The sequence below is a fragment of the Tachysurus vachellii genome, chromosome 6, assembly GCF_030014155.1.
Source record: "Tachysurus vachellii isolate PV-2020 chromosome 6, HZAU_Pvac_v1, whole genome shotgun sequence".
Classification (NCBI taxonomy): Eukaryota; Metazoa; Chordata; class Actinopteri; order Siluriformes; family Bagridae; genus Tachysurus; species Tachysurus vachellii.
This window is the reverse complement of record NC_083465.1, coordinates 11,936,200-11,949,632: the sequence shown is the minus strand read 5'-3', so window position 1 is coordinate 11,949,632 and position 13,433 is coordinate 11,936,200. Positions and strand designations below refer to the sequence as shown.

Below are 13,433 nucleotides of genomic sequence, written 5' to 3'. Positions count from 1 at the left end.
AATCTGCACTTGAAAAATCTGCAGGGATCATGTGATGTAATCATGTCAAGATGGAGCAGAATGTATCCAACATCTTGTGGAATCCATGCCATTAAATACTAAAGAAATGTTTTAAGAGTAAAGGAAGGCCCTACCCAGTACTAGTCTAGTTTTCCTAATATAAGAGCCTGATGAGCGTATACATTTAATGGTCATGTCCTCAATCTTTTGGCCATATAGCGTAGAAACCAGTGAGACTGCACTCCTCAGATTATTTTTGCCAGTCTGCTTCAAATCTCAATTTTGAGATTTAACTAAAGACCTGACTCTCACTTGAATCTACATGAACCATTTGACTCTACATTGCAATGTGCTTGTGTATGTACGTTTGGTATCATAAATGGACACTAAGGATAGTTATGCTTCAGGCAGTTAGAAACTCTGAGAAGCTCAGTCTTGGTCTAATGACTATACAGATTACTTCATAGAAGTATTGTATTGCCACACAGAACAAGCAGATTACACAACAAGCTTAAAACAAATCAAATAAGTGGTATCTGCAGAGCTTTTTTTTTTTTCAGGCCATTAGGCATTAAGCTCTGTCTCTAAAAACCATTAATCCCCTTTCTTACGCATGGTATTTTCCTACAGAATATGAGCAGCGGAAGCATAATGCCACATATGGCCTTCAGTAATGAACATGCATGCACCAACTATGTGCACAGATTTTCTCAGAAATACCATTTATATAAGATGTTTATGGCTGTGACATCACATTTCTATATAGGCAGCAGGACGTAGTGTAGAGATGTGTCACAAGTGTTGTTTCTGCCTTACAGCTTTTCAGACTTCGGTGAAGATGCTCCAGTCTCCATGTGACGGTGGGCATGACAAAGATCTAGACAGAACAAGAGCATGGGAGTAAAGCATGATGTTTCAGTTCTTGTCTAACAGCCCGTAGCAAAAGACCTTTAGAACATGCAACACCCCTTTACTGCACAATGGAGCGCAGAGAGTAATGGAGAGACAGAGGAGAAAGGTGCTCCCCGCTGCATTCGGCTGTCACTTCCAGCAGCCAAGAGAGAGTGAGAAAGTGTGTGTGTGTGTGTGTGTGTGTGTGTGTGAGAGAGAGAGAGAGGGAGAAAGTGTGTGTGAGAGAGAGAGAGACTGAGAAAGAGAGAGGAAGACAGAGAGAAGAGAGTTCGTTGTCTAAATCTGCCTGGAGGGTTTTTGGCACCCATCCCCCTGACTCTGTGAATTCTTAATGAGAAAGGGAATTCCTTCTGATGACCAGTAATGACACACTTACACACACACATGCAGGTTGTTATGGCAGTAACAGGAGGCTCTAATGAGGAACTGAGATATTTAGAACGTTCTTTTTGTCAGACCTTTTAACATAAATACTCCAGTGTCAATTCTGTGGTCATTTTAATAAAGGGAAAATCCGTACGAAATCTTGAACATGGTGGTAAACTTGTACTGTACTAACAGAGAGACAAGGTGTAAACACACTCCAACTTACATCGTAGCTGCTGGACTGGGACGATTACTGCTTGACATTCTTTGGTAGTTTGTAAAGCAGCCTGCTCAGGAGGTTGCAAATGTGGTTTACATCGTCTACTTACAAGTTTCACTAAGTACCGCACACAATTCAAAACAGGCCCTGTTTCTGCTTGAACTGTGAATAGCTGCAGTGCATGTAGGGCTGAACAGGCATTCCAGAGGATGGTAAAGCTTTTCTGAAATAAATAAATAAATAAATAAATAAATATTCTGCCGGAGTCTTAATAATAAGGTGCAATATGATTGTAATAACATAAGCTATTTACATGACTTATTATATGCAAATTGGCTGGCTCATCCTGATATTGCTTCCAAGTGGTTCCCCGCTCCCCTGCAATGTGCTCTATCAGTCCGACAGTAAGGCTGTCACTGGACGACCTTGAGCATGATCTACACATACCTGAACCACGCACTGACACAACACAGACATATATATGAGTGCGTCTCTTCTGTATCATTATTCCTGTGCTCTTTAGGTGCCATACGCTCTCTGAAAATGTGAATCGGAAAACACGGCAGCATAAAAAACAATAACAACATCGAAAAAGCTGCAGCTAGAAAACATAATCTGATAATTACACTGCATCGTCCTTTCTCTTAGAGAAAGCAAGAATGCCTCCTTCAGCTGTATAATGTCCTCGCAAGCACAACAGACGCACTGAGAGTACAGTGAGTGAAAGACTCGGTCCAGTCACTGCAGTCCCGACGTGTTTTAACACGATGGCTGTCTTTAATCAAACAGCACCAGGAAAACACAGGAACACGGAGAGCTCAAAGTGCCTGTGTGGACACTGGTGTCTTGCTTATCAAGGGAATACAGATCTCCCTTTCCCTTCACACTCTGTCGTTTCATCTCTTTCTCTCTATCTTTCTGTCTCACTCTCTTGCTCTCGGCTCGTGCTGCTCTGGTTTCATGTGCACTCTGCTGGGGGATTCCTGCTAATTGCTTGCACATTCCCGTCTTCCTCTATTAAAGCCAGGTCACCATTCCCCTTCCCATTCACAGTATTGCCACAAGACAGAGAACGACAGAAAGAAAGAGACGCACAGACATCCTTTCAAACAATATGAGATCCGTGTACGGGATATTTTATACGCTTTGAAACACAGATTTGCAAATACTATACAGCAGGCACAGAAGACAGGTAACAGACCAACTGGAAATAAATACACACAACTGAATTAAGACTAATAAAAACCTTTTCTCACTGTACATGATAAGCCTGTGTTTGTGGGTTTGATTGTATGAGTATATATAAGCATGGGCTTGTATATAAATGTGTACGCAGAGTGTGTACTCGGTGTGAGATTTCTCCTCAGACATGCACATGCGCAGCTTCGCAATCAAAGGTCGGAATTTAGCAACACTGGCATCCTCTGACATCTTGAAGCAATCTCAACTTTGCTGGGGGCTGCTTATATGCCTAAGTGTATATTTTTGCATGTATATCTGTGTGCACGTGTGTGAAGGAAGTTTATGACATGCAGTATCAGGGATGGGGTGAAAAATGCTGGCAAAAGAAAACTGCGGTAAACAGACGAGCGGTACATTTGGGATGATTTTTGTGTGCTATATTTGTTCCATTACAAAGACGCAATGGCATGTTTATCCGCTTTATCTATTATGACGACTGAGATGCTGGTACATTCCACCGTGTGATAGCCACCCTCTCCTCACTCACTACCCCAACTCCACCACCACCTCAAAGTACATACACAACAACGTTCTGTCTCTCTCCCATCGTTGTAACGTAGAAAGATGACCTTTTTAAATAAAGCACACTTTGTCATGCAACTACATTTCAAAGTATGGCAATGAAGTGAAAGAAATTAATAGAGGAAAATCTAAGCCTTGTGTGATCCAAACGTTTGTCATGGCAGTTCCTCTGCACACAGACTCTGAATGAGATACTTTTGTATGAGGGCACGTCTTCATTGGCGATTTATAGCACACCATAAAAAAAAAAAAGCAAAACACAGAGCATCCACTGAAGAGTGCCTGATTCTAATTTCCTCTACAGTGTGTCATTTACGCTGCTGGACAACTAAACAGCCACATGTTTTTTTTTAAAGCAGTTACCTACTTGGTTGATAACCAATTCAGTAATAACACACACAAACACACACACATAGATGAAGCTCCCCGGAAAGACGACAGCTATTTACACTGCACCATCTGTAACAATAAATGAGAAGTGTAAGTTTAATGAGAAAAGGGTAAATAAATGAATCCACAGACGGACCTTTCATATGCGTGTAATGAAAGACGAACAGTCGCTCACATTGCTCGTTAGGGAAAGGCAGTCATAAAGGCAGGGGGCATTCTTCATTACATGAGCCTTCACGCATGCTAAAACATTAATCTCGTTAATCCCGTTCTCCTACGCCATATACTGCTGCTCCAAAACTCACTTCCATCATGCATCAGGCTGTGTGCTTCCTCATGTACAGTCCCAGTCAAGGACAAAATCAAATTTGATTTCCAATAGCTAGGCCTTCAAATGTAACCTGTGTGCGCAACATGTGTGTGTATTTGTGTGTGTTGGGGGTTAGTGGCAAAATGGAATCGCAATTGCTAAGTCATTTTTGAGCAAAAACAAGTGTATTGACAGACCATCAAAGCAAATAGTTATTTTGCGGAAGAAAAAAAAACACATAATTTGCCTCATTCGAAAATACGTCACACAAGCAAATCATCACTCACGTAAGTTTACAATGCTTGTTTTCATTAACACGTAATAAAATTGATGGGGACATTAGCTGCTCTTTCACTTTAAGTAAAACCTGAGGATAAAATATGCAAAGTAGTGCGTATGTGCGTGTGTGCAGATAGTGTGTGTATTTTCAGAGACAAAGTGAGTGTGTGTTTACATTATGTTCCCATTAATGATTCTGAAACACAAGTGAGTGTGCTTCCAAAAAAGGTGACAGTAGAATTAAAACAGGTGTGTGTGTCTGTGTGTGTGTCTGTATGTGTGCGTATGTGTGTGTGTGTGTGTGTACGCTGCAGGATGAATAAGAGTGAACAGCAGCATCACACCTACAAAAAAGCTCTAGTGTCCCAGAGCATCGTCCTGCTCTACAGGTATTTCGTGTGAGCTGTATCCCTCTTTCTCTTTCTACATCTCTCTCTCCACTCTTTCACATTAGCAGGTAATAGTATGAATGCATGCGCATTTAGTTTTGCATATGTGGTTCTATGAAAGGGCATGATATTGTTTTTCCTTTTTTTCCCTTGTTTGTTTGGTAAAGATTAACGACATAAAAAGCATTTACGGCACATTCCAGAAGACCAGCCCGAAAAGCCTGTCTGCATTCCAGTGTAACGCACCCCCAAAAAAACACAGCACCAGATCTCGAGAAAAACACTCCGCAGACCTGCAGGATTCAACCAGAAGAAAACTTAAAGCAATACACGGTCACACTCACAAACACACACCTTTACACAGAGCTTGTTTTTTGCACATACAATCTTGGGGTTAAGGGACCCCTTGGATGCATTGTCGTGACAGTGCAGAAGCATGCGTGTGTGTGTGTGTGTGAGAGAGAGAGAGAGAGAGAGAGAGAGAGAGAGAGCGTGTTTGCATGTGTATCTGGGCATGTGTGTTTGACTGCATGTGGGGTTCTTACCGGACGGCACAAAATGAAGAACTTTGTTTGGTTCCATCATTGCTTTCTCAACCCATCATTTTCCCGTAGTCCAGTCACTATCGAGGGGAAGATCACCTATGCTCTGCTCTCCTCCTCTCTCTCCTCCTTTCTCCCCCTCTACCTCTATCTCCCTCTCTCTCACTCTCTCTTGCTCCCTCTCAGACAGCTTCAGTGAGTCAGCCTCACTCTGCCTCACCACAGCTGTGACTCTGGGTCCTAAAGCCTGCTCCTCTGTTTCTGCGCTGTCTTTCTGTTTACCTGCAGCCTGCACTCATAAGTCATAACTATATCATACCCATATTTGCGTGTTTGTGTGTGGCTTGAGAGTGAAATCTGGTTACGAGCATCAGTTTAATGAATATGTAATTTAAAGAATATGTAACAATACAAACCAGCTGCAGACAATAGATTGTTCAATTACACACAAACAAATTGCATTGTGGTTAATATATCAGGTCCTGATTAGTTTTTGGACATTAGTTTGCTCTTCTGGGTTCAGACAATAAATCTGAAGTTCAGCTATATCTGATATTCAAACAGGGCTAAATATTCTGGCTTCGTATCAGGATTTTAAAGTCAATACTTCAATGTTCAGTGTTTTTTTTCTGATCACTGAACACTGGAGTATCAACTGGTGAAGATTAAGCTACGGTCTTTAACATGGCTGCATTATTAGTAATTGTTTTCTTTTTCCTCGACAGCCGGATAGGCAGGATTTGCAGGGTCTGTTTTTTATTGTTGCCAATGGTAGGAGTCTTATAAAAAACAAGTAGGATTATTCTCTGCTCTAGCCATGTAGTTGGCATCAAAGGATCTTTCCACAGCACACACCTGTTGGCTGCAACCACATTTTTAGCAGCATACACATGGAAGTGAGCGAGCGTGATGAGTGTATTAACTGGGTGGCGAAGGATGTTGATCGCTTCACACATGACTGAGAGTGTTTATAAAAGAATCAGCATTGGTTTGGCGTTGTGTGGCGGGGAGGCTACAGCTCATGTGTAGCATGTAAAAACTGCAATATAATTATTCACTAAACCACAACAGTGACTGCTGTCATGAAACTGTACACATTGTAGACACGGCTAAAGGATTGCGGACATCTCATCAATCGCACTCACATGTGCTTAGATTTTACAGCATGGCTGTTTGCATCTATTCAGCCACAAGACCATTAGCGAGGTCAGGCACTGATGTTAGATGAGGAAGCCTGCTGCATGCTGGCTTGCCAATTAATCCCAAAGGTATTCAGTATGATTGAGGAAGGGTTCTGTGCAGGACATGTGATAACTTCCACTCTGACATTGGCAAACCATGTCTTCAAGGAGCATGCTCTTTGCTCTCTTTTGTCTCTCTTAGTTTGAGTGAAGTAATACTAAACATCCTAAACAATTTTGTACTTCCAACTTTGTGGCAACAGTTTGCTGAAGGTCCACACAAGGTTGTGATGTTCAGCTGTCCACATACCTTTGGCTATATAGTGTTTATTAGATCCTGCAGCCAGATAAGAAGCTTCTTAGCTGTTCTAGAAAACTGTTTCACAACAAACACTGTAGCATCCAGTTACATCTACTATTGTAGATGCATAATGCCACACACCCGTCTTCCTGTCAATCCGCGAGTAGTCTTAATTTGAATCAGCATGGAACAACTACAATTAAACAAGCTTGGCTGGATGGTACACTGGAATCTGAAACTCATCAAAATGGAAAATAAGTTATAAATTATGCTGGAGTTGTCCTAAAAGTATTGACTTTGATGTAAAGTAAGGTCTTGTGAGTAAATGGTGCCAACTTTAACATATGTCCAACATGCATCATAACCAAAAAGCGCTGTACTTTAGGGGACTTTAGTAGTATTTAGATTTGTACATGTTATTCAGTAAAAGTTCAGTGAGTGTTCACTTAGTCACTGTGTTTATGGCACATAAATGGTCAAGTTGTGGTACGAATACAGGATGCCAGAGGCACTCTGAGAGAAAACTCACCTTCGCCTTTGACCTTGCCATTGTCTGTGACTTGGACACAGTTGTCCAAAGGAACTGTTATGTCTGTTAGAGGTGCACCATGTTTTAAAAATAATCCACAGAGAGAGTTTTAGTATGAGCCACTGCCCCCTAGTGATGCTTTTAATAAGCTGCAAACCTCATCATCTCCAGACAAAGAGCACTGTTCAAGATGAACAATTCTCAGTTATGTATCTCACTTATAAATAAATAAGTAAATAAATAAATAAAACAAACACCACATATGCACTAGTTTTCTTTAATAGTTTGTCACTTATTATTTTATTGTGTCACTGTTTGTCTTCTGACCTCATTTTCTCCAAGTGCGCGAGAGTAATCATTATTATTGGGACAAAAAAGGACAAAACTGTCAAATTTTAAAGGGAATCTTTCAATTAAATTCTATTTAAATGATTCTATTTCTATTTATAGGTAATGGAGACTGACGGTGGTAGTTTGGGCCAAAAAGAACAAGCTCTAAATGTGATCATTCAACACCATCCAGTTCCTTTTTTATTTCAACTACTCAAAAACACACATTCATTTAAACCCCCTCTGAAAGTTTTTTCTCTGTTTTACACACACACAGACACTCACGCACACATACACACACACATACACACTCACACACACACGCAATACAGCTGCAGGAAGACACAGCAGAGTTACTGAACAACAGAGGGTGGACCTTCCTTCCCCTGGATGCTCACCTCCAAGTTATATGTCAGTTTGTCTGTATGTGTGTGAGGCTTTGTGACTGGTGAGCATGAACAAGCGCCTGCGCTGGAATACAACTGAAAGATTGGCATACTTCATTGAATATAACACAAGCCACAGTGATTGCCAACATCTGAAATCCATCAAAATACTGTATCAAAGTAAAAGGGTTACTGATTTCTTGTCAGTGAAGAAAAAAAGTTTGGCTTCCTTTTGGTACATGATACAGAGCTCTTCAAAAGCTCTTTACCTAAAACTGCCGGCCAGGAACCATATTTAAATGTTTAGGGCTCCAAGACCAGGACAAAATGTGAGAGCATATCATAAATCAGACGATCTTGTTTTGTCTATTAGCACCTTTCAGGAGTTACTTGGTCATTCAATCTGATAAGTACAAAAATTGTACAACTACTTTGTTAGTTGATTTGTCCTTTTCATTGTTTTTGTATATCACTGTGTGTAATTTCACTTATACCACTAAGATTTCCCTACTATTACAATTAATAATTCATTAATGAACATCACAGTTTCCTCAAGCTGTTCTTTTTCTCTCTCTTATTGGTATTAATACACAATAAATGCAGATTTTAATGCTACAGTGTTGTAGTATAAAACTGTATCATCCCTCCTCTGTACTGCTTATATTAAACAGGGTCATGAAGAGCCTCGCCTAGAGGACTCGAGGTGCCAAGCCATCGCAGGGCATAATCGTGCACACACACTCATACACACCACAAACAATTGACCTGTTGACCACAAGGAAACCACCAAAGAAGAACACGCAACCTCCAACCCCTGAGGTATGAGGCAAACATGCCAACCACTTATTACCCCATGCCCACATATGTACAAGCTGTTTATATTAGTATAAAATCCCTCTGTCTGTTGGGATGCTAATTGATCTCACACAGAATACTGACTTTTACCTGTTAAACCTGTAAAAAAGTTTAGACTTTAGGTTTAGTTCAGTGATAGCTGTTCATCCTGTACTCTGGTGTTCATCATCAAAATCAGAATCAGATTGTGTGAGTGCACAGCAAGTGTTTTGGTTTTTTGTGTTTTTGGTTTTTCAAGTGTTTAGGAATTTGTTGTGGTTTTTAAGGTTCTCTTTGTACATACTGTACATACAATCATACATATTTACATTTACATTTTCAGCATGTGGCAGATGCCCTTATATCCAAAGTGACTTACATTATCTCATATTTATACAACTGAGCAATTGAGGGTTAAGGGCCCTGCTCAGGGGCCCAACAGTGGCAGCTTGGTGGACCTGGGAATCAAACTCACAACCTTCCGATTGGGAGCCCAACATATATATACATACTTACATACATATCTGCCATGAGAACAGTAAACATTTAAATAGTATGGATTTCCATATTTAAATAGTACTTGAGAAAGAGACAGTAATTAGAGCTGGAGAATGAATTACAGTATAGAATTACAGAACCCAGGTAATAATCCCTGTATTAGCTGTTTAAGCCGGATATGGCATGGGGAAAAAACTATTTTTCTACCTAGATGTTGTAGTGCATAGAGATCTGTAGCGTCTTCCTGAACGGAGAAGAAACAGGTTGTGGCCGGTGAGAGAGTAGCTCTTACAACATGATCTTTGACAGCCTTAAGTTTGTCTCTATTCTATGGCAAAGTGAAAGAGATGCTCAAAGATGCTGGCATCTTTATTTAGGCTCTGTAACACAAACCAGGACTGGGAAAGAAGCTTATCTTTACTTAAAATCTCATTTGTATGTATTGTCTATCATATATCATGCTGATCGGTTTAATGTCTCGAGTTCTCGTGGAGTTGGTAAGAAATAATGCAGGCTGCTCCTGAGTTATGACAGCTCAAGGATTCTGAAGACGTCTGCTGTAATATAGTGCAAGGAATTTCAACCTTTCAGCCTAATAGTCATATATTTAACCATATACCTCAGTCATTCATTCATACCTAATAACTTTTTTAGTGTTTATTGGATTATACAGTGTTAAACTGTTGAATTCACTTCATTCCTGCTGTGTTGTATGTTGCTAGTATAGAAAAGTTTCATCAACATTAGGTTCAGTAAATTCAGTAGCCTGTGCTCTGGGAACCAGGATGCTGCCGTTGGAGTCGGTACAGAGTCGGTACATTTTCTGAGAAGACGATGTTCACGTTTAAAACGTTTAAAACTAACGGTCACTTTCAGGTAATTCACCTCACAGCGTTCATGGTTCAAACTCTTACCTTCAACGAATCTGTTAACGGTCACTCCCATCTTCTCCCCTCCGTCGCTGTCACTTTCCATCACTTCAGTTACTAAAATATATATTTAGATGCTTTTTCACGCAAGTAAAAGTTCCAGGGAAAGTTTTTTCCGTTCAGTCTTTAGTCAAAACAACCTCTTTGTCAAACATATAACAGCTCTCTGCGTCACCTAACGTCTTCCCCTCAGTGTAAAGTACAGCAGCGCGCGCGCGGGTGTTCCGCAGGTGTGCGTGACAGCACGCGCCCCCCGTGCGAGAGGCAAACAAAGGCTGTGTCTCAAACCACATTCTACCACACTAACGTTCAGTAAACTTACCACGCACTTTTTAGTAGGTCAGAACGCGATTGTAGTCGTGGATTGATGACCTGTGGCTCGAACCGGTTTGTCTCCCAACAGCTCTAGACCAGATGACACACTGAATCGACTCAATTTAAATTATGCTGATGGAGGTGGAAAAACAAACTGTCTGAACCAAAGGGTCCAAAAAATAAAAAGAAAAATATGTCAATATATCAACGACGCTTTGGTGATATGTTTGATTTTATTTGTGTTCTTTTGACCTGCTATACTTTTGACTTGGTATAAAATATAATGGAGAACCCAATGAAAAATATTCAAGTAATGTTAATGTAATCAAAGCAAATTCATAAGTCTGAAATAAATGACACCAGATGACGCCAGATACTACTTTACATATTACCTGAAACGACATGTTGATATCAAAATGTTGTAAATAAAGAAAGATATTTTGGCTCCACCTGCAAAGGTACTATAACTGTAAACAATAAAAACAGATAAAACTAGATTTGTAAAGTGCGTTGCGACAAACTTTTATGTTGGTTTTGACGAGGTCAGTTTTAATTTTGGAGGCAAGTGGACAGAAAAATAGGGTGCCAAAACATTTGGAAGCAAGTGGAGACGAGCATGTGACGTCACCGAATACTCCTGAGGAAGTTATCAGAATACCCGCGAGGCAGTTCCCCTCATTGTGTTGAGTGTTTTGATATATCACATGCCCATGTTGTGCAAAATTATTTATTTTCACGTGACGTCACGTGACGTCATCAGAATACACGTGAGGAAGTTCCCCTCATTGTTGTGAGTGTTTTGATATGTCACATGTCCATGGTGTAAAAAGTTTTTTGATTTTACATATTTTGTGGGCGGGGCTGCTTCACAACCGGAAGGCCAGTCGGTACACCAATTTAAGAGTTTGTTCAGAGTATCACCCTAAAGGAGCTGGCCGAGTTTGGTGTAGATAGTTCGAAAGCTTGCCGAGTTATAAACCTCCAAATTTTATAATGGGAGTCTATGGGAAAAAAGGCCACTTTGAGACCTGGTACCGGAAGTACCTGTACTCTGATCGCTTAGAAAAGTAATAGCAACAAACTTCAGACCAGGGTCTACAACAACAAATTTGATGCATGTGGCTCGAAAGCCCTAGGCCGCATTAAATTTTATACATTTTTGTCTAAGCTTAAATAGGAAAACAGAATGTTGGCTTCTACAAAGCCAACATAATAAAGCAGGTGGGAAAGGTACTATAACTGCAAAGGTACTATAACTGCAAAGGTACTTTAACTGTAAACAATAAAAAACACAGATAAAATGAAGCAGGTGGGAAATAGACATGAAAGAAAACCCTTTCATAGCAATAACTAAAAATGGTATGAAGATGAAGAACAAAGAAGTGCAAAGGATTTGAAAAACATTGATCAACGATAAGCCAATGGGATCAATAATAAACATCATTGCTTGTTTACCCACCAGTGCAGAGAAACGTGACGTTCTCCAATAACCAGCTTTGCTGGGAACCGAAGAACCAGAACACATGCAGAATGTGTCTGTGAAAAAAAGTCCCTACCTAGTAAACTCTAAAGGGTTCTAAAGCTTTACCAAATCTGGCAACCAAAAGCTGGCACGTATGAAACCCTGCACTCAGCATTGACATACAGTATATTGACATAAAAAAAAAGATGAAAAAACCTTTTGAATGCAAATGGGATATAGTAGATAGCAGTTTAATACTGTTCCTTCAATAGAAATCATATTATAAAATGGTAAAACTGTTCCTGAATCATTGGTCATATTTGCATAATGGTCAGGTATTGTTTCGTATAGCTAGCTAATAAGAATTTTCTTTTCTTTTTGGATAAAACACCCGCATGAAATTTTAGATTAGAACAGAATATAGGGTTTATACACTAGCTAATGAGCTAGTTCTCGCCACTTATCTCAAAAAGCCAGGTCACACGGGTCAGTATGATTACATAAAGCTGCTTTAATTTCAAATTAAATATCATTTTAAAAGTGTGCTAAGGTTTGAAATGGCAGAAGGTTACAAATCAGATGTCTTTAATTTCAAAGCAGATGTCTGCTTGTATTGAAATGTAATGCGTCTCCCTTCATTGCACATGATTTTAGTTTGCTAATTCACCAGTGTAAACAAATGTGAGTCAATTAGTGGTGTCGTTTATGAATAAATTGACTTTTTGAGCCATTTCTTGTATGTGAATGTGAGTTGACTTCCAAGAGCCGTAATATCCTTTTACTGAAGATTCAGCAGTATTCTGTGTTACTTCTCTTATGCCTTTAATCACACCATAACCACAGTGCATGAAGTTAACTTTATCAACATCCAAAGTGTTTGTCACAGTATACTAAAGTAAAGCCTGTTCTAATAAGACTTCTAAGACTTGTATGCGTTTCTCATCTCTGTGGGAGTGAGACAGCATGGGAGTCCAACTGCCCTGCTGATTGTTATAATGATATATGTAGGTTATGTATCTAGTGAAATCAAATGCAGACACAGCAGTATAATAATTTTGAGGAATGAACAATAAGGCTATTTTTGGAAATCCCATTTTAATTCAGCATTGGTTTGTAAGAAATGGATTACAGCAAAAGGAGGAGATCTCACTTGGGATGACTGGGGGCCCCATGATACTTTAAAAAGTCAGTAATAAGTATATAATTCCCCAAGGAGACACAATCCACACTGCTGTGGGACACTGTGATGGCTATTATATACACTTTTTAGATGGGAACTTGTCACTGCCTTACAGACCCAAAAGAAAATTCTGTATCTTGGGAATTGAGCAGTGAACCAGATTCAGCTGATGAGGTGAACACCATGCATAGGTTACAACTAAGGGATACACGGTTCTATGTTATGGGCCTTTGTGTATAAAAGTGGTTCTAGTTTGTAGTTCTCAGCTAGTGATTCAGTCCAAGAGGCCTGCCCAACAGACACAGGTGACCTGGAT

The 13,433-nt window shown here is 40.0% G+C and overlaps 1 protein-coding gene across 4 annotated transcripts in view; it reads right to left on the bottom strand.

Annotated features, from left to right (window-relative positions):
- The window catches only part of slc4a11 (solute carrier family 4 member 11), a 48,317-nt gene extending 37,981 nt beyond the window's left edge, over positions 1-10,336 (bottom strand). Inside the window, exon 1 of one of the 4 annotated variants that reach the window (XM_060872249.1) lies at positions 10,146-10,336. In XM_060872249.1, the coding sequence (XP_060728232.1) occupies positions 10,146-10,206 (61 nt within the window). In that variant the 5' untranslated portion in view covers positions 10,207-10,336. Of the gene's footprint in view, positions 1-5,175; positions 5,361-10,145 lie in introns of those variants that run through there. The other 3 variants (XM_060872254.1, XM_060872250.1, XM_060872252.1) reach the window with 3 other exon arrangements.
- Between the last annotated feature and the right edge of the window lie 3,097 nt (positions 10,337-13,433).